This window comes from Erigeron canadensis, chromosome 8, assembly GCF_010389155.1.
Source record: "Erigeron canadensis isolate Cc75 chromosome 8, C_canadensis_v1, whole genome shotgun sequence".
In the NCBI taxonomy this organism is placed as follows: domain Eukaryota; kingdom Viridiplantae; phylum Streptophyta; class Magnoliopsida; order Asterales; family Asteraceae; genus Erigeron; species Erigeron canadensis.
In genome coordinates, this window is record NC_057768.1 from 47,496,095 (window position 1) to 47,518,725 (window position 22,631).

A 22,631-nucleotide genomic window follows, 5' to 3' on the forward strand; every position below is an offset into this window, starting at 1 on the left:
TTTAGAAACCATATATTCTTTCTCGAAAGCTTGTCATTAAATTGTGTTTTTTCCTAAAATGCAATTAGGTTTTTTAAATAAAGAAAGAAACAAAAAGCAAGAAAAAATAAATGAAAAGAATGAATAAAATAGAACAGACAATGACATAAAATAATCTATACTACTCATTAAGAAACACCTCCTTTGAAAGTTATATGTATTAAAATGTTTAAAATATCCTCACTTATCTATCTTATGTAATATTTTCATCTATCACCCCATAAAATATTTTCATCTTACTTATTGAATTACACTATTAATTCTCAATCATTTAAAATATCTCCATTAACCTTTTAAATCAATTACATTTATATCAATTATCTACACCACTCGACGTTGCTTCTACCACCAACAGTCGCCCGCACCATCATACCGTTGCCGCTATAACCACTACCGCATTGTATGGGTACAATGCTAAAAATACTTTAAAGCAGATTAGTCTAATAGAAGTTTTACGTGGTGTTTTTAGACTTTTCTTATCTTAAAGTATGTATAAGTAATTTAAGTTTATTCCCATTAATTTACATTAATAACCAAGTCGTCGCCACTACCATTGCCACTAGACACCATTGCCGCCACCTCACCGTCGCTATTATCAATCGTCAGTGCAACGTGTGGTCATCCGTTTAGTTAATATACAGAGCAAACTGTCTTACCCTTTTAACTGTTTTACCTTTAAAATACGGGATTAATCACGAGAAGACTAATGTACTTTTCCGTTTGTACATTGTTGCTCATTAAACTTTTTTCATTGATATGTATTACCAACGAACTCTTAAAAATTATACATGGTTGACCCAAATATTCAAAATTGTTTCTCTCTCATACCCAAATCTCCAAAACCGTTTCTCTCTCTAAAATGAAAACCCAGATTTCTCGCCGGAAAACTCAAAATCGGCATTTTCTCTTTCGTTTCTTCGAACTGAAACTCGAAATTTGTAACAAAACACTCGAAATCAAAATCCGCACAAACCCTAACCAACATATATACTAATTACAGTTCGCCGGAAAAACTTTGCTTCGTCGGAAAACGCAACCGTTAATGTGACAAAGATCAAAGCTACAAAAGGAGTCTTCATCAACATATTTCATTCAAGATTTTCAAAGTCATACAATAACACTTGTTCAAGAAGCTCCAATGCATACATCAAGGGGGAGAGTACAAGTTCATGATACTTCATTCCAAGAAAATGAATTTCACTCAAGAATCGAAGATTGACGAACCAAAGCCAAGTTTATACCTTTCGCATCTCAAAAGACAACTCTGATTCATGGTTTATGAACTTGGCTTTGGTTCGTCAATCTTCGATTCTTGAGTGAAATTCATTTTCTTGGAATGAAGTATCATGAACTTGTACTCTCCTCCTTGATGTATGCATTGGAGCTTCTTGAACAAGTGTTATTGTATGACTTTGAAAATCTTGAATGAAATATGTTGATGAAGACTCCTTTTGTAGCTTTGATCTTTATCACATTAACTTGAACACTTTGGAGATTTGATGAAGACTCTTTTTGTAGATTTGATGTTTCCTAATGATCCAGATCTCACATTCCACTCGATCTACAGGCATTTAAATTTCATGTCGTTATCACATACAAACTTGCTCAATGAGTGCAACCAACAATAAAAATGGTACAGGAATAACAACCTCAGTTTGATGAAGATTACTAAGTACATGATAAGATACATAGATTATTATAATCATTAGTATATCATTATTATATAAGTCTAAATGGTACTTATTATGTTTAGTTAAGGGATAATGACATACGAATGTAACCACCTATGACAAAATGGTTATGTAATGTAGTAACTTACTCAGGTGGTTATGTAATGTATGCACATAACTTTTTTTTGCTATACTATGTAAGGACCTTTTTATTTGGGTTCAATCAATGTAAGGACCTATGTATTTTTTTTTGCTATACTATGTAAGGTCCGTACATATTTTACATAGTATAGCCAAAAAATATAGGTGCATACATTACATAGTCACACGAGTAGATCACTACATTACATAATCATTTTGTCATAGGTGGTTACATTTGTATGTTATTATCCCTTTAGTTAACTAACTAGTTTTCAACACCCGTGTATATACACGGTTTGACTTAAATTATTTTGTGATAGATACTCCATTTAACCTCGAAAATTATATTATAATAATATTAAAAAAAATGATAAATAAAGTCTTTAGGGCTTACTAAACGTGTTTCATATCAAAAGCCCCACCGCCTGAATTTTATTATAAATGTATAACTATTTAATGCATCTTAAAAAAACTCTTATATCTTCGTTTAACAAAATCCATAATTATGCTTTAATAAAATCTGAATAAATTGATAGAGATAGTTTTTATTTTAATCCAACATATTAAATGTAATCAACTTTTATTGATTTTTAAATAGGAGTGCAATTCATCATCGTTCTCATATGTATATGCTCTCAAGAATTTGTTATATGATTTAAGTTTCTTAAAAAGAAATCATATCATATGAATAAAAATAATTTAACTTATGTAGATTAAAAAAGATATTACCTAATTATGTTGAGAAAAATAATAGTAAACGAAAGATTGAATATTTGAAGTACACATGGACGTTAATTCGAAAAGATATAGTATGGGAACTAAAAAGTAATATATTTATCTAAATAAATAAGAAATCATAGATACGTAAAGACTTTTAATTTGATATGGAATGTTCTTATGTTTCCGTAACAGTTATAAATTATTAATGGTATCTAAAATATAGGATTATTTATTAATACAAACTAAAAAGACACGTGTCATTTAAATATTATGCCAAGTGTTAATCAAAGAATATTACAATCTTGTTTTAGTTTATTGATATATATTAGAGAATTAGGTCTTTGGCCCATGCGTTGCACGAGCTGAGTTAAGTGAAGAATAAACATAATTTTTTTGTGAAATTCTTGTAACCTTAAACATATAACTCACAACGATTTTGGATGTAGTTTTTACATAGTAAAAGCAAACAGTTACACCTACACACCATATGGTTACAACTTTCGCAAGTAATAAGACATACCTTATCATGTGCATATATAAAAAGATGTATCATGTATCTATGAATCTTTAAAGATAGGGAGTATGAATTACACGTAGAATGTATCATTGGGAGACATACTCCATGATGTTAATGAAAATAAAAATATTTAAGTAGAAAACAAAAGAATATATATTTAGAATAGAATTGAACAAAAATTAATATTTTATGCAAAAGTCAAACATCATTTTCTATCATTTATATATAACCTAAAAACAGTATCTTCATCTTTGTATTGGTAAGGTCGTTGTCTACATCTCACCTCCCCCCCCCCCTTCTCTATACACCGGCATGATATTTGGACCTAAAATTCGTAATAAACGACATTTGTTGTTTACTTGTATTTTATTAGGTGGAGGATGAGTTGTAATAGGATTATGTAAAAACTTCTAACATCATCAAAATCTTATTTGTCAAATTTTTTCTTATGTGGTAATGTATTATAATTTCGTGTAAACTAATGTCCTAATGTATTTTTTTTTTAAATTAAGTTTTAATATAATTAATATTTAATCAACCTATTAAATATAATTAAGATAACTAAAATAAATAAAATAATAATAAGTAAAGATTAGGTGATTCTAAACATAAAAAGGTTGAATCTATAACCCTTTATAAAACATATTGATCTCTCCTATCTTAGAAAATTCAGTATTTTTTTATATCCAAAATAGTCTTATCTCTTAATCCTAATTTCTCTATACATCTAATCTATACTTTTATATTATATTATAAATATAAATAAAAAAACCCTCTTCTTAAAAGTTATGAAAGAATTATCTAAAATTTAATTAGGTGATTAAATTACAATATCAGTCATTTATCCTAAAATATTTTCATTAACCTTTTACATCAATTGTCTTTACATAAATTATCTACACTACTCGACGCCGCATCCACCACCAACAATCGCTCTCACCACCACATCGTTGCCGTCACAACCACTGTCGCATTACGCGGGTATCGTGTTAGTATAATAAAATATACTTTTTTGTGGTTAAAAGACAAATGTGATGGTGGTAATTGTAATGAAAACAACCCATGTGTTAATCGTTAACTGATAGCAAGATGAATTGATCCAAGATTAATGATATTTGCTTGTACATATTATTATTTTTTTTGGTGTCACGAATGAAATAGGAACATATTAATTATTTTGTGGTTTCTTTGTTTCCAAAAATACCAAACCAATTGTTTTTTTAAGACAAAGAAACGGAATGGGGTAATCGGTAATATATATATATTTAGACTTACTATATAAAATTTATAGAAAGAATAGATTATCTATTATAAGTTGCAAAAAATAAACAAAAATTACATTGAATAAAGTGGTTTATACTTGATATTAAAAGTTAAAGGTTCTGGGTTCGAATCTTCTTTATGTCTTTTTAACTGATAAAAACAAATACTTATATGGCTGCTGACTGGATGATGATTTGTCAAGTTCTAAGAGACGTTTAACGTATGGACGCCACGTAAGAAAAAGATGATGTGGCGAGTTCTGAGATATGCCACATGAGCACTTAGAGATAGAGAATTATATATATATAGAGATGATAAAAAAAAACTTTTGGTAACGGTTGCGTTTTCTGGTGAAGCAAAATTTTTTTTCCGGCGAACTATAATTCGTATATACGTTGGTTAGGGTTGTGCGGATTTTAATTTCGAGTGTTTTGGTATAAATTTCGAGTTTCATTTCGAAGAAACGAAAGAGAAAATGCCGATTTTAAGTTTTCCGACGAGAAATCTGAGTTTTCATTTTAGAGAGAAAAGCAATTTTGAAGATTTTGGTATGAGAGGGAAGCAATTTTGAAGATTTAAGTCTACAAATTTTAAGAGTTTGTTGGTAATTCACATCAATAAAATTTTTTTAATAAACTTATTTAATACCCAATAAACTTTTAATTAACGTTGTCAATGAGCTTATTGAATACTCAATAAACTTTTAATTAAATTACTTTATAATATTTTCTCCGAAGTTCTAAAATTATACAATAACTTACACTACTTACCGTCTCGCTGTCGCTGCCGCTATTCATATTGTTGTGCGTTAGTGTTGGTCTAGTTAAGTATATATATAAAAAATAGATATTAAAGTTTTTCTTTTTTGAAAGGTGTGGATCATTTGCTCGCAATAAGGGATCTAGCTTACGTTATCTTAACCGGGTCCGCACGAGAGCCCCTCACCCTCAATACTTATTAGAAGGAAACCCCCAACTAAGAAAGCACGACATATAATTTTAGTAAAACTCTGCCTCTCTGTCTGCTTCACTGGAGGACTTTTATTTGTGAAAATATTTTAAATGTCTTTCTCATGTCTCGAACTTTAAACCTCGAACATGTAAAGTTAGTGCTCAACCACTAAGCTATGAAGAGAAGAATATTATTTTTTTAAAACTAAATATAAATAAAAAGAAGTTTTAAAATAAAATTAAGTAAGTGAAAATAAAATGGAATGAAAAGAGCAAAATTTGATTGCGTATATAAATAAAGAAAACGATTTAGGGTTTCAACCGTCGCTCGTTGTCTAAGCCGCCGCCGCAGCTGCTGAGGAACTCCGTTTCATCTGTAGATTGCTCACTCGCGTTTCTCCTAAACATCTTGCATAATGGTAAAATTTCTTATTCTATTTTTCAATATATATAATAATTAATAGTATTCTTCAAATTTAATCATCTATCTACTAATTACATCAATATCAATAATTCAACTGTAAAACATTTTATGTGAAAACATGCAGTAAATAAATTAGCACCGGTCTCTACAAGTAAACTTATTTTCTGTTTATGATTGTTTTCTGTCCCAAATATGTATTATTGTATGTATAGACCAAGAGAACAAAGAAGGCCGGTATCGTTGGAAAGTACGGTAAGTTTCGATGTTTTCCTTCATCATTTTTAACAATCAGAGTACAATGTGGATAGCATTGTAATTAAAACAGTATATGTTATAATGTTTCAATGTATCTATCTTATTATATTGTCAATATTTTTCAGGTACCCGTTATGGTGCTAGTCTGCGAAAGCAGATCAAGAAAATGGAAGTCAGCCAGCACTCCAAGTATTTCTGTGAATTCTGTGGCAAGGTATATCTAATATAATTGTGGTCCTGTGTTTTTCGTACTCTCGTTTGTGTATACGTTTTGTGCTAAATCGTCTAAATTAACTGTAACATTTCAATTACACAGTATGCGGTGAAGAGAAAGGCTGTTGGTATCTGGGGTTGCAAGGATTGTGGCAAAGTCAAAGCAGGCGGTGCATATACTTTGAAGTAACGATCCTATTTTCGTTTTGGATTTTCTTTTTAACGTTAGGCTGTTTGTATTATAACCTACTGACACTTTTTTTCTTTCTTTTTTCCTACAGCACTGCAAGTGCTGTGACGGTGAGGAGCACAATTCGGCGGTTGAGGGAACAGACCGAGAGTTAAGTGGTGCATTTGTTGTTTGCTTTAATCTGAAGTTTTTAGAAACTCTACATACTATCATGTTGTCAAGGTTTCGTATTTACCCTTTTAGACCTTTTTGGATCATTTCAAAATATTCACCTGTTGAATCAATGAAGAGAGTTGTGTTAAATCAGCAGTATTTTATTAGGGAATTTATGTTTGATATTGTGGTATCATACTTCTTCCGAGCCTCTCTGTTAACACATATTTTCATTTGTTAATGGTTATGCGTCCCCAATACTCTGCATCACTTACCTTTGAGTTAACCTCCTGATCTTAATGAATGTAGTTATATGTTTAGGCTCGTGTCTTATTCTTTACGCTGATTTGTTTGACTCTTGATAAAGTCTGAAAGCGTTTTTGTTTTGTTTATTCAATCTGAGGTGGATGAAATTTAAGCTGGAGGAAACCAATTTTTAGTTTTGGAAGATCTAAGAACAAGAAAATAACCTAACAAACTCATGCTCAAGTTGAGCTGTGAATGATTTTACACCAGAATCTGAGTCAGGTCACTGGTCATCATTTATAATCTGAAAAGCCAAATATTTTGGTGTTCGAGGTCCAGGTCAAATAATCATGCTTAAACTTTGGTACTGCTTAAGTGCTTAGTATCTTTACTATGAACCCTTTTAGCTCTATTTGCCTTGCCCATTGCTTCTAAGCCATAATAAATTTATGGTGAACTCTGTGATCATGATTGGGGCAGACTTGCAAAGCTATAAGCCACAATAATTTTTTGGTCACATTATGCGTATGACACACATTAGGAGTTCTTACTTTTCTCAGACATATAACACTGAATGCGGGTGACATGCGGATGTGAAGTCGTATATGTTCATCATGTCTAGATGAAATGTATGTGACAAGTTTCTTGTAAAAGCTAAATAGAAAGCAACACGATATGATTTGGTTAAGAAAGTCCAATGTCAGTAATTAGTACGACACATTTGATACCAGTAATTTTCTTGCCACTAAACTTCATCTGTATATAGCAGAAACTGCAACCATTCTTCATTTTCAGATGCCCCAAGATTTCCGAGTTGTAATTAGATTCCCTGTTTAGCCAGTGCATTTTAAACATATAACTAAAAGGACCGAGTGTGGCATAAAGATTCCAAACCACATACCCTCCAATTTTCATAGGATGGAATGTATGTGATATCATCACATTTTTGTGATTACATGATGTCCCAATATGTTAAAAAAAAATGATGTCAAAAGTAGTTTGCAAACTAAATACATGGTATTGGCTGTTTTTTTGTTGTTACGCCTACGGATGTTTTGCCAAGAAGTAGGAGATGAGTGTTCGGCTTTTATAATTTAAAAATGACGATACACTCCAGCGGGGTCATTTGGGTAAGGGGCCACATATAAAAGTGGACTCTTGAACTTAATCATTTATAAATTAGTATAATTCTATATTGTCAACTGGGTAGTTGATATTAAGATGCAAAGAGGAATGATTGTGAGTTTGTTATCGTAGCAAAATACCACGGGTCGTGAAGTTTGTAGTTATTTGAAAAAAAAATCATTTGCTCATGTTGAGTTATAGTAAACAAGTCAATTTCAGGAGGAAAAACCCCCAAGTGACTATGCCATTCACAATTCAAAGCGATATCTTTACTTGATCTCAATGTACTCTTTAGTTCTTACCGGTTACTAAGAGCGCTTTTAGCAATTTGGGAACCTTTTTTTTTGGATCTTAGATAACTTATAATGAAAGTACTAATTCAAATACAAAAGGCTTATACAATCATATCCCTAGCCAGAATAGATCAGCACAAACCAAAGCTATCATACTTAACATAAGACACATAGGACCCATATGCATAAACCACACATCTTTTATCGGACCCACATCCAGGATTTCCTTATGACACATAGAAGTTGAGTAAACAAGACTCCTCACACCAATAGATACAGAGATATATAATGCCCATATTACATGCACTAGACATGCTAACATATACAAAGACTTGTGGTAGTATCACATATACACTTTATGTGGGACCAAACGCAAATCCATGTGTGTCATATGCGAAAAAGTTGTGTCCTTGATCCCATGGACGGTACTATATCTAAACGATATGTCAAAACTTCTGATAACCCATATTAAAAGCCAGAAAGAACAGTTGGATTTTATTGAGCCAAAGCAAATACACTACTAACTATGTTGATTCTTTTTCCAAGTAAAAACACAACCATTTACATTTTACATTTGAACAAAAAAGACAGAGGACATGAAAAGGTCCTCAAAATACTCATGAATCTTGGTGACTATGCAGCAGTATTATGCTGTAATAAGCCCCTTCCTCAAATATCCTTCTGATTTCATGTTACACGGAAAAAAGGCAACAAGCACTTTAGTGCTCTTTGAATTCATAAACCTACTAGTAACCGTAGCAGCATATCATATATAAACATATACTTATTTGTAGCCAGCCAGAAGAAAGAGGGATACCATATGCTCCTCAATCAGTAACTTCATTATCCTAAACTGATTGCGGTTCCAAGCAGCACCACCTCCTTGCACCACCAGCCACCATCATTACTTCTAAAAAACCCGTTATAATTTAAACACTACTTCCCTCAAAAGAGGTCAAATAAACACAAGTGAATTAGACAATATCCAGTGGAACATCATCATTGTCATCATGCTGATGCATTCGGTTTTGGACTGCCTTAACTGCTGCCACTCTAGCTGCATTGGCTGCCCGGTTAGCTGCAGTCACTGATCGGTTAACCCTCTCAGCAACATCAGATATACAGACTGCTTTCTCAGCTATACGTCTTGCTTCCTGGAACACAATATACCAGTTAATGCTTTTGTTTCGTGAAAAGCATAAAGAGTAATGATGGTCCTAGTGACCTGATATACCTGCACAGCTTTAAGGACTTTGGCATGAGAAATGGAGCTGGATGATCCAGAAACAAACGTATTTTGAGAGGTTGAAACAGTGAGAACCCCGTTATCCCAGTGACCCGATTGAGTATCTCCGTTTCTGAAAGTGTACATACCAAACCCTTGTCTTCTTCCTTCATGCCAGGCACCCTCATACCGGTGTCCGTTTGCAAATCGGTAGACACCAAAACCATGCATTTTGTCAGCAAAATATTCTCCGGCATATGTGTCTCCATTTCTGTACCATCATGTAATCACATAAGCTTACAGATATCTAAACCCATAAAATTGGTATCGTATATTAGTCTTGTAGGTGTTTTAATGTTTATATTAGTCTTGAAAGATGACTAATTAGAGCAATCTACCGCCTCAGAATTGCTAGTATTAACATGTAACCATGAGAATAGGTGAATAAGTAAATTTCAGCTGTGGGGGACGTTATCATCTTTGCGGGGCGTCCTACGTTGGAAATAATTACAACTTTAGTTGGACTAGAGGAGTGCTAAATAACTAATCATCATTAGGTCATTTAATAGCAAACTAGATAAAAACAAGCAATCATCAACATCAAAGTCACCAACTCACCAACTACTATTATGTTTGATGTTAAACTTACAATAACAAACTTCTATTTATGCATAGATAGTAAATGTAAAGCCCACAAGGGTATGATAGACCTTACAAGTTACAGATCAAAGGTATCACTGGATCTGCAAAGTTTAACCCTTAAGTCATCCGTGTATGAGTTTGTTGGTTGTTTCAAAAAAGGATAGAGAAGTTCCTAGGCAATAGTCAGATATGATGAGCCTACACAGAGATGCACTCCCGGGAAGATTGCTTACACGAATACGAGTAGAGAACAATGGGAAGCTAAACTATAAACAAAAGTTTAACACAAGCATCAACTACTATTCAAGTTAAAGATCATTAGCAATATAGTGGAAATCCAAATGATCTACAATAACTAACAAATAACTTCAACCATTTACTGATATACATAAGGTCATAAGTAACAACAACATAATAGTGGATCACTAGCATATATAGATTCTCATACACTATAAAAAGTATTGTTATTAGCTATATATTCAAGAATTTAAGTTGAAAAAATCACCTGAAATGATAGTGGCCAAGCCCATGTTTGATACCTCCTTTGAATTCACCCGAATACTTGCTACCGTCTTCACAAGTATGAACCCCACATCCATGACACTGCCCTTTAAACCATTCTCCAGCATACATATCCCCTGTATAAAATCTATAAACCCCATAACCATGTCTTAATCCCTGCCTATACTGTCCCCTATATCGGCTCCCTTTCGCCCAAGTTTCGACACCATATCCATCATACTTTTGGTCAACCCAATCACCTTCATACCTCCCATTCAAATTATAGTAATACACACCACTTCCAGAACACTTCCCTTTATAAAACTCTCCTTCATAAACATCCCCATTGGTATACACCTTAACCAAAAACCCCGAATTCGTTTTATCCTCAAATCGGGCCTTTGACCCGATTGACCAAACAACAGGTGGATGTGTTTTTGATGTGTTACTATTACTACCATCTGATTTACTATAAAGCCTCAAATTCTGGATATTTCGAGCAACGAATAACCGGATTGAAGGCAGATTAGTAGCATGAAAACTAGTGATATTAAATGAAGATAAAACAACACTACAGAAAGCAATAACAAAGAGTATATAGAGATAAAAAGATCTATAACTTAGTGAAAAATAGTATATTGATGGCAAAAATAGAAGGATTAAAACCCTGGAAGGGACTTTAATCCAAAAAAGCTTAACATGGCTAAACTTGATTAACTTCAAAGCAATTGTTTTAGTAGCCAAAAGTGCTTCTGAAGATGAACAACAAATTAAAGATTTTTTATGCGAATTTCTTCTATTATTATTGTTATAAGATGACTTTTTCAATTGGGGATTCATAATAACAGACCTTTTTTGTTGTGGGTTTTCATAAAGATTGAATCTTTGTTCATTTTTTTTTGGTATTTGAATTTCAAGATTTGGGATTTTTGATACAAATTTTTTAGTGTTATTTTCTTGAAATTGAAATTTTGGGAATTTTAAATCGGAAAAATTGTTTTCTTCTCCGATCTGAATACCAGTTTTTTTCTGACGCATTGACTGTTAAAAAACCAAAAAAAAAAAAAAAAATCAAAACTTTTTTGTAAAATCAAAACCCAAAATGACTTATATATAGATATATGCTTACATAAAAACTGAAATGAAAGGCTATAAATTTCTTGAATTTTGTGTGAAAATCGTGATTTTGTAGATGAAATTGAAATGGGTATTTATAATTTTCAGGTGGATGTGTGTGAATTTCTGTCTGGTTTTTTGGAAAAAGGAAGAGGGAAACACAAAAAGGCTCAAGTGGGGAGAGCTATGAAGATATAAATATACAAGGGGTGGTTTTGGAGTTTAAGTAAAAGTATGGGGTTATGTTTGTAATTTTGATTTTGGGACCACTAAATGTTTCTTTTTAGGCCCTTTTGTTTGAGATATTTACCAATCTCACTTGCCTCACTCAAAAAGTCTTTTTGTTCTTTTACTTTTAGCTTTTTAATTCTAAGTACTAGTGAGTAGTGATTATTTATAGATTAAAAGGATATTTTGGGAATGATGTCCTCTTTTTTTACTTTCTTTTGGTAGATAAAAAGGTGTTATGTTCATAAAAAAAAAAGAAGATAAAAGGTGTTGGCAACTTGGCACCATATGCATTTTGGAGGTGTGATTTGGTCCAAGCTACACAATTACACCACTATCGATATTAGGGTTTGGGTGTCACAACAAACCATTGTTGATATCATATGTTTGTGTGTGTTTGTAATGTGTAGTGATGTAGTGTGATTTGAAAAAAAAAATAGTATAATGCTAACAAGATGAGAGAATGCATAAACGGCTTTAAAAATGGTTATATTACATAGACATTTTGGCTTAGTTAGTTAAACTCACAGGTCATTATCCCTATTTTTAAACCGCATTCTCTCATCTTGTTAGCATTGGTGACCGGTAACCTATAGATTAAGTTTGATATAAAGATAATGGGTGAGATCGTGGCTTGAAGCCATGGTAAATTGACAATGCCAACATCCTAGGAAGTGGTACTTGCAAAGTATTGTGAAGTAGTTTAAGTATTAAGATTGAATAAGTTTTGTGTTCGTATGGATAATTCAAATTAAGTCCATAGTCGATACCAGTTTTTAACTTAAAAGAATAATAAAAAAGTATTTATGAAAATCCATATAGGCCACTAATTAAGAGCGTTAGATTGTCTTACCACTCATCTTTATATATTTAATCTATCTTTATTCGTTTTTTTCCCACTTGTAATGAATGTTTCAGTATCTTCCCAGTTCCCACTCTTTAGATACAAGCTAAACATTACTTTTTTTCATCGAGATATTCCGTGCACCCTTGACATTTATCTAGACGAAATAGTTATATATAAAAATAGTTGTATATGAAGTGTTGTTTGAAAGAAAACTCTTAATGTACAAAATTGTAAGTTGGATTTTGGTGTTGATAACTTGCTCTTCGAACGAAATGTCTTTATGTACCCACAAATAACGGGGAGTCTAGATACGGATCCGTGCTAGTGAGTCCCGTACATGATAAATCTTCAATTTAAACCCTTTTACGAAAACCCTATCATTCGGAGATCTCAAAGGGAAAACTCATCAAGCCCATCATAAGTGAAAAATAGATACGTGTGGTCAGTTACAATATGTTTAAGATAGTACTCGAACTTGAAACCTTTTACAAGGAAAAATGTATATTTTGTCACTAAACCATTTGACACTGGTTTTAGACATAAGGTATTCAAACTAGCTAACATAGATTTTTACCCATGAGAACTTATATTGATACAACGACAATATATAAGTAAATCTATTACAATTGTGCACACATATTTATACAAATATATTGTATAATATTTGTATATATTATGATATATTTATTATTTTGTATACGAGTAATACGTTTATAAATTCTTAACAATATTTAGACAATCAATTATAGGTAAACCAATTGTACTGTGAATTGAATACAAAAGATACAGCTTGATTTCGTCAAAATAAGGAATTGAATTACCACCAATGACATAGGCCGGTGACTTTTAAAGATATTGTGTTTGGATTTTACTAAAAGTATTATCTGTCTTCATAAAAAAAAAAAAAAGTAAAAATAATCACTGCTATTTTTTAAATCATTTAACATGGCTTAGTTTTTCTTTTCAAATATCATGTTCTTTTCTAACCTAACACGTATAGTTAGCTTAAATAATAATGGATTTTGCTAGCTAGAAGGTTAAAACAAACGCCGATCAAAAGTAACATTCAATCATCATGTACGGATCAAGCATTAAACCACAATTTACTTCATTTGTTCGATCATTAACACATGTAATTATTTATTGCATTAAGGCGATTAAGATTTAAGAAAAGAAAAAAGGTAATAAGATCGAATTGCCTTCGCTCCATAGGAAGTTAGGATTGTGACTTCTAATACGTAGAATATCTTTTTAGTTGCATGAAAATATCTAGAAACTAATTAACCACATAATTAAAGAACCTAAACATTAATAAATAGCAGTTTTAGATTTTATCTTTCAATATCAATGTTGTAATGTAGTTGCTTTGACTAAAAGCTTCAAGCTTAAACATGTTTTGATTACCTAACTTTTTGTACGTATAAGAATTTCCTACATTTAGAGTAAAGTTGGATACAAGAATCACATATATTCATCAATTTCGATCCCCACAATTTATCAATACATTGGAGAGTACAAGTGCTAATAAACTGAAATATTTTAAATGCGTTAAAATTTAATAATTTCAGTATGAGTGTTAATTAAACGCGTAAAACATTCTAAGATAAATCTAGCTTTAAATTTTTATATGCAAATGAAGTAATTTGTGCGTAATTGGGTAAAGCTTATAAAGAACCAAGAGGTTGGCACACCACTAGATTATTATTTTAAATATGTGTACAACGAAATATTAAAGAATGAATTTTTAAAGCTTAAACATCTGCAATAATTGTTTGACTTTAAGTGAGTATAATACTAGATGATATCGTCTATTTAAATTAGGCAACAATAATCCACTTTTCATTATAAATAAAAAAAAAAAAATTATTGTAGTTAGGATTAGGATTACATTATTTACCTTTCTTGTTATACTAAACTAAGAAATCACCTATAACTCTACTAATTAACGTGCACCCAACATATAGCCCAGCGGCTTCCATGTGCTTCCTTTCCTACGCTTTGCGTTGCTTTACAAACCTTAACGACCCATGCGTTCACGCTCCACCTCATCATTCCCTGCTAGCTAGCACGGCTATCTATCATTTTATCAAGATTCTATCAAGGTTAGACACACATTAACCATAAAAAGCCACATCTTAGTACTTTTCTAATAAAGATTAAACCACTACCAAGGTGACTAAGTGGTTAGTCATCTTATTTATGTAAAAGAACATAACAAATATCTGAATAGGCTATATACATGTCAGAAAAACTTGTCATCCCGAATAACCTGAACATATAAACTCTATACATCTACTTTATCTTTTTAACAAGAGTAGTTTGCTCAACATTTTTTTTTTAAGTTATATGAAAGTTTTTAGCGATATTTACATTTTGCAATAGGAAGTAATGCAATTTAAAAACACTAATATAAGTAATAGATTTTCATGTTTGTTCCAAAACTTACACTTCATTTTTGTGATTTCTACAATTCTACTCACACATCTTGATACTTTAATTAAATGAAGGCAAACTCAAATTTGACATCTTGTGATTTCAGGGTTTGCATAATTGAAAATAGCTTAAGAGTAGTATTTCTTTTTTACTTATTTTATGACGTATTATTTTACTTCTATTTCTATTAAATTTAGAAGCTCTAAATTGAATATTCATCAAAATTTTCCATCTCAAGATAGCATTAAAACTTTAACAAGTATGATCAATATTATACTTTAGCTTTTATATAAAAGGTTCTTATACACTTGTGCATACTGATTATTTTAGTATTTTAATCTTCTCGAGTTTAATAAACTTGAAAATATAAAATTAATGATATATGTGACTAATTTGGTAGAGTTGAAAACAGTCTTAAAAATTTGACGTTTATACATGAATTTCAGTCACTCTCTCTTAAATTTTACCCTTAATTTGTCTTTTTTTTAACAACCAACTAAGATAATATCGAATACTCAATACGCAATTCCCCAATGGTTAAAGGTACGAACAACTTGACAACTATTCAGACTCAAAGAACCTCCAGCTCAGTTAACTTCACGATCTGGGGAGAAACCCATCAATCCGGCCCTAAAACACGATGACAAATTAATGGTAAAACTCGTTGTTTGATAAGACTTGAACTCTGAGTCTTTCTAAATTAAACTCTCATTGCAAGCTTTTTATGTCAATCCTCTATGAATTCTACTATTCTATGTTTTTTTCGAAAGCGTGCTAATCCCTATGTTGTGCGGAGCTGAGCATCTTATATTCGCTGGGAAAAAGCTTGGAATTGACTTGATTTGTCATGTTAGTACTACATTTTGATTTATTCATATTGTAAAGGGGAGTGATATTTATACAACAAGATTTAGCCATCTACAACTAAAGTACAATTTATACGTATTACGTAATGTACAACTGTATTATGTAAGATTTTGTTATAGATGACTAATATTTGTTGTAGCACCATGATCACTTCCTTATTGTAAATAAAATTATCTTATTTTGACTAAATCTTAGACAAGCTCCAAGGTTGAACGTTACAAAATTCATCGTTAATTATGAAGCTTTTGATTCCAATCCGACAAAAAAAATGTATATTTTATAATAGCAAAATAATTGTAATTATTAACTCAGATATTCGCCGGTTATTATATTTTAAAACTATATTAGTATTGTATTGTTTATTTATAGTTTCTTGGCAATTCTCTACGAGGTTTGATAGAATCTTAGAAGGTGAGAGGTTTGGAATGACTTTTGAAAGAGGAAGACAACAAAACATGCGCTTTTATTTTTGGTTTTTCTAGTATGATATATAGATCTTCAAGTAAACCAAAATGGTATTACAAAAGTTCGAAAGTGACCTTAAGAGCACACGATTTGGCTTGGGTGTGGCACTGGCACATATGTGAGTCATATGCTGGCTTGTTGGTCATTCAAAAAAGAGTGAGCCTATGGTGAGCTTCGTGGCATGAGAGGTCAAATGAGGGGCTACACTCGACATAAAACTAGGGGTGTAAGAGATAAACCGGAAAACCGAAAACCGGTCCGAACCGTGTGATCCGAAACCGAAAAAACCGAAACCGAAAAAAACCGAAACCCGAAAAAACCGAAAACAAAAAAACCGATGTGGAACGGTTCGGTTACGGGTTTCAATATTCATTACCCGCGGTTAACCGAGCCGAACCGAATTTTGATATATACATATAATCATATATATGTACATTTACACAAATATGTATTAAATGAATACATATCTTACATATCTATTTAGCTAATTTTTGTATTTGTTGCCTAAAATATTAACAATTTTACTAAATTTTTTTCATAATTTATGATTAGTTCTGGATATTTTAAATAATTTTCTTATATATATAAATTTTTAAGAAAAGTTGTTAAATTTATTTAAAATATTTATCAAAGGTATTAGTAATATCATATAAAAGACATTTTAAGTAGTAAATCATGATATTAAAACTTGCATTAGATAAATATAACGTTAGAAAAAAATAATTCAAAATTAAATGTAATGTATATTTTTTTATAAAACAAAATATCAACGTAGTTAAATAACTATTATACATAGAAAAATTAATTAATACAATATAAATTAATTATATAACTATTATACATAGAAAAATTAATTAATACAATATAAACTAATTATTATAATTGAAAGTTTAAACTTTATATTAGCATAACTTTAATAAATGGTTAGCCGAAAATAAAACCGAAATTAACCGACTTTTTCGGGTAACCGAAATTAACGGTTCAAAATTTTTAACTAACCGAACCAAAACCCAAAAAACGGTTCGAAATTTCTAACTAACCGAACCGAACCGAACCGTTTATAGCCCTACATAAAACATGTGATAAAGTTGGATTCATTCGGGATTTTAACTTTTAATAAATAATTGGAATTATTAATAATTAATTATAATCAAATGTCTATATTAATTATATAAAGATTTTATAAAATGTTTATGCATCTATGCTTTTTTTTTTGAACAATCAATTGGAAAACGAAATGTATACCATCGACGAATAACCAATATTAACAGGGTTATATGTGTAAATACGATGAAAGGGATTGCTAAATTTGAAAGCTTGAGTCGTTTCGCCTCTTCCCAATCTTAACTTCTAGTGTGGATGTCCATTAAACAATTAGTTTTTTAAGGTGTGGCCATAGATATAAATTATCCGTAACTAGTACAATGCGACCACGCTTTTTTAGTTTTTTGCAGTTTTTTCATGTTTAACAAAGGGGACTAGGGAGTAAGAGGATTGATATTGATGCACAAGTTTTAAACATATACAATAAATATATAAAATTTATTTTACAGTGTACAACTGTATCATGCAAAAATAGTTGTAGATGGTTAGAGTATGTTATAGAAATATCATTTCCCTTTAACAAATTGTATATGGTTATTACCGGAAAACATTATATATTTGTTATTGTTTTATTAAAACATTTCAAGCATCAATTTTTGACAAAGTATAAATTTATGTATTATTAAGCAATCTAATTAAAGGAACCAACATATAAATATCTCATACTCCGTATTATTTAGCACAAATTAACATAATGACTATTGTAAAATTATCGGCTATTATTTAACACATGTGCTTAAATGCCATAGTAGAGAGACGTAAAGAGCGCTTGTATTTCTTTCTCTACCTCTCCCTCTTGTTTCTTTCTCTTTTTTCATATTTCACCACCAAAGGCCTACTATTTACAACTTTTTTTCCTTTTTATTTTCACCCCTCATGATATTATAATTTATGCGTAGTATATAACTGTTTATTGTATTGTAAAGAATGTATTTTGGGGAGAAAGAAGAAAATAGATATACACTTTTTTTTTCTTTTTTTTTTTTTTAATTACACTTTAATTTGATATGTTTTGACAAGTCATAACATCAACCACATGTAACAATATCATTAGTTATCACATGGTGTAAACTACACCCTTTACCTTAAAAAATCAATTGTCCAGCTTTAGTCCCTGAATTAGTAGACTAATAATATAACAAGTCCTTTTATTTGTTACGTTTAAAACTTAAATTGAATGAAGTATAAAAGAAAAAAAAAAGGTATAAATTAATAAACCCTTACAAAATTATCCAGGTTCTATAGTGTATTGTTACCATTCGATAAAATGAAAATAATGCATTAACGGAAGATGGTGACAAAATGTTAACCAGACTTTCTTGCTTGTTTTTATTGTATAACCGAACAAATGCTACACGTTTAGTATTGTATTTGGGAAATATAGGAATAGATAGGAAGGTGATATTTTTGGTATTAGTCAATATCTTGAAGCTAATAATGATGAGAATATGCAAATTGCGAACCAACTTTCGGCAACTTTAATTTAGTATGCCTCTTTCAACTAATAAGCCTTATTTCAATGCTTGTGTTTCTTACCATACTTCTAGAAAGAGATGTAATTTTAACTTGAGAAATCATATCTACACTTCACATATTTAATTACCAAAAATTATGGTGGTTAATGTTTCTGATTCACTCATAAGAAAATAAATAAATAAAAGGTCAATACGTGTTACAAGTACTCCGTATATTTTACTGTTTGACTAATTAGATGCATAAACTAAATAGATTTGTTAAATGTGGTCATTCTATGTGGATGCTTACCTTTTAATAAAATATTAATAAGAAGATCTGTTACAATGCGAATAATCAAATCTGTTACAAATTTGTTCGTTTTCATATTTAACCTTTTGCAATCATATACTAAATTTCATGTATCCGTAGCTATTCAAAAGACTGGGATGTTTGGTTAGGCGAAATGGCACAAGAGAAATGGAAATGTTTTAATTTCCATTGTTTGGAAGCCAAGGGAGTTGGGGGACACGGAGAAATTAAACTCTTGAGAAATTAGTTTCTTTATATTTTGATTTCCATCCAAATTGTGAAGAAATGGGGAAAAATCATATTTATGAAGCAAAATTTCTCCGTGTACATTTACAGAGAATTTGACTAAAGGCTAAAAAAAGGGAGAGTATAAATGCTAACATCACGTGCCATCCACATTCACATTTTCTTTCCCAAATTACAAATTCTTCAAAACCCTATTTCTCAGCTATTGAATCCCCTCATCTAGCCCCTTCTTCACATCTCCCATTAATAATAATCATTGTTGTTTTTCCTTTATCTATTCCTCCATATTTTTATCCAAATCGTTTATCTTGCCATCCATATAGGTATTATAAACAATCACTTTGTATTTTTTTTTCAATATAATACTAATTGCTATAATCTTGTTAATGCATTAATCTTCTTTTGATTAATGATCTTCAAATATATTATCAAAATAAAACCCATGGCAGATCCATATGTAATGAATATTTCAACTTTATTTGGACTCCATTTAATAACTTCATCATCACTTTTGTGGCATTGTCGCTGTGATAGTTTTGATTTATTGGATCAATGGCCTTTATTCAGATTAATATATATAAAATTAAAAATAATGAAACTCATTTCATTTCTTTGTGATGTCAAACAGAAGATTTGATTTCTTTCATATTTTCTCAAGCCAATTCTTCGTTGTTACCAAACACATGAATTTATTAGATTTCTTAATCATTTCATTTCTCTGCATTTCATTTCTCTGACCCATTTCTTTTCTTTGAATTTCTCCCAACCAAACGTGCCTTAACAGCGTATGTAGGTACAAAAAGAATTCAAAAAGTTATGTTTTTATATAAAAATTAATTTGACACAAAAAGATCGAAAAAGTATAAATAATAGGGTCAACTTGTCTCCTACATGAAGAAATCGCATTTAAGTCGAAACACATGTATGCTAGAGGGGTTAGAAGGTTTGTGGAACTATTTTATGGTAGAAACTTCGTTGTGATGGTTAATCTGTACCTTAAAAAAAAGGGATTTTGCTAAACGAAGTCGTAAAGACTTTCGTTAAGATGTATTAATTAGTTGTACATTTACCATAAAATTCAGGGAGTGGACTTTTAATTTGGAAATATACATTCTTTTTATGAACGTTAAATGAAGCCCTAAAAGTTTTGTTTAGCATTTTATTATGCGATTAAATTAAATGTATAATAGCTACCAAAAATATATACTAACTTTCTACTTTTACTTATTCAATTAATGGGAAGGAGCGAAGAAAAAAGTGGTCACCCTAAAATTTGGAATTTTTAATGAAAAGAACAATTGGGGTCCAAATGATATTGAATAATACAAAAGCAAGTACAAATCCCTTTATCTCTCATTTCCACATCAAATATATGGCTGATGACCCCATCACGCCTTAAATTGCAAAGGCTTGCCAGAGAGATCGGTACCCTTCATGACCTTCACTATTGGATTTTTAGATCCAGTAAAATACTGAAAAGTATACGACTGGTAAATATATAGTCATTGTGAGATTAGTTTTTCGGTACATATCATCTTCTCAAATAATTATGCATATTATGAATAGGCATGACGTTAATCCTAAATTTGTCGTTAAAAAAAAACATATAGTTTGAGCATTTGATATATTCATTCTAAAGTTTAGCCTAATAACTTTTTCAATTTCTTTAAAATTTGACATTTGTAATGCAATGCTTCTCTTCAATCACACATCTTATTGGTTTGTCAAGAGGCGTATATGAAGTAAACTATCAAAATTGGTTAATTATTACTTTTAGAAAGGATATCGTAGGGCACCACTAGCTATACGTACCTAGATAATATTTTTTCAAAACGGTCTAACCTATTACAAAGTAAAGCTAATATATGTAGTTGTTAGAGTCTTATGAGTCACGAGTCGACTCTTACGAGTTGAGTCGATTTATACCAAAAACGAGATGACTCGTTGAGTGACTCTTTTTTTTCCAACTCTTACGAGTCGCGGTGTTTTTTTTTTGAACGGCAGTGGTGATTGGACTCAGCGGCATGCATCTTCATCGTCCGGTAGAGATTTACCACGTCACCAGCACAGTCAATCCGAGGGCATGACTGGCGGTGGAAGTCCCACTACATGTTCTGGAGGAAACTAGCTAATGCTAGAGAAAACCCACATGCTCCACCTCATTGGCAAAGACCTCCCAATATGCCTTTCAAAGGTTTCAATGTGGAACGAGTTAATACGAGTCGCGAACTTATGATTGTTGTAGTTTGACGATATGGTTATATATTATATATCATATTTATGGTTACATTATTTTATATGTCATATATGTAACTTTGATATTTTTAGTATGAATTTGGAGATAAACTGTAAATTTATGACTAAAAAGTATCGAATATATAATATTTTGGTAATGTATTAAGATAATCAACTTATACTTTGTTTATATATACATCACATATATATAATTATACAATATTATGTAGTATATAAAATTGTCTAAACTTTTACAAGTCAAGTCACGAGTCAAAAATCATGTTTTCGAGTCGAATCGAAAATTACGAGTCGACAACTATGCTAATATCATATCATGAAAGCTTTTATTAGTTGGTCAAATTTGTTTCTCATGTCAAATTTGAAGAATTTTATTAAGCATAGTTGATATAAAACTATTTACAAGAAAAATAAAAATTCAAGTCTCTTTTATCTACGAGTTAACCATACATAAGGGACAACCCTTAGCTAGGTTGTGATTAGTAAACTCTGATTTTAAAGTTTCAAAATTAAATAATGATTTTGAAAACCACAACTTTAATGAAGCATAAAAAAAAAAAAAATTATACCTTTCATATATAAACTCACATGTGAATTTAATGACAAAATGCATAATGTCTTATACACGTTAAAAACAACGACGTGATTAAATTTTGTCATACATATTCAAATTTTTTTATAGATTTTTTATTTCTTTTATAGATTGTTAACATTTTGTCCCTTTTTAAATTTATGTTTTAT

The 22,631-nt window shown here is 30.9% G+C and overlaps 2 protein-coding genes across 2 annotated transcripts; one reads left to right on the plus strand and one right to left on the minus strand.

Annotated features, from left to right (window-relative positions):
- Positions 1-5,564: 5,564 nt before the first annotated feature.
- Positions 5,565-6,688, plus strand: LOC122579353 (60S ribosomal protein L37a). The gene is made up of 5 exons (XM_043751516.1): positions 5,565-5,719; positions 5,937-5,976; positions 6,105-6,193; positions 6,296-6,378; positions 6,474-6,688. The coding sequence occupies exons 1-5, from the start codon at positions 5,717-5,719 to the stop codon at positions 6,535-6,537; spliced, it is 279 nt and encodes a 92-aa protein (XP_043607451.1). The 5' UTR covers positions 5,565-5,716; the 3' UTR covers positions 6,538-6,688.
- Positions 6,689-8,712: 2,024 nt separating this feature from the next.
- Positions 8,713-11,623, minus strand: LOC122578502 (phosphatidylinositol 4-phosphate 5-kinase 2-like). Its single transcript, XM_043750475.1, has 3 exons — positions 10,572-11,623; positions 9,434-9,695; positions 8,713-9,353 (listed from the first exon to the last, which is right to left on the minus strand). Exons 1-3 carry the CDS (start codon positions 11,603-11,605, stop codon positions 9,174-9,176), a joined length of 1,476 nt encoding a protein of 491 aa, XP_043606410.1. The 5' UTR covers positions 11,606-11,623; the 3' UTR covers positions 8,713-9,173.
- Positions 11,624-22,631: the final 11,008 nt, after the last annotated feature.

Excerpts from the sequence above, each read along its gene's own strand:
- LOC122579353 (XM_043751516.1), top strand. Across the intron at positions 5,977-6,104 it reads CGGTATCGTTGGAAAGTACG|GTACCCGTTATGGTGCTAGT; the intron begins GTAAGTTTCGAT and ends AATATTTTTCAG. Across the intron at positions 6,194-6,295 it reads TCTGTGAATTCTGTGGCAAG|TATGCGGTGAAGAGAAAGGC; the intron begins GTATATCTAATA and ends TCAATTACACAG.
- LOC122578502 (XM_043750475.1), bottom strand. The coding sequence starts at position 11,605 with ATGCGTCAGAAAAAAACTGGTATTCAGATCGGAGAAGAAAACAATTTT. Across the intron at positions 9,696-10,571 it reads CTTGGCCACTATCATTTCAG|AAATGGAGACACATATGCCG; the intron begins GTGATTTTTTCA and ends ATGATGGTACAG. Across the intron at positions 9,354-9,433 it reads AAGTCCTTAAAGCTGTGCAG|GAAGCAAGACGTATAGCTGA; the intron begins GTATATCAGGTC and ends ATTGTGTTCCAG.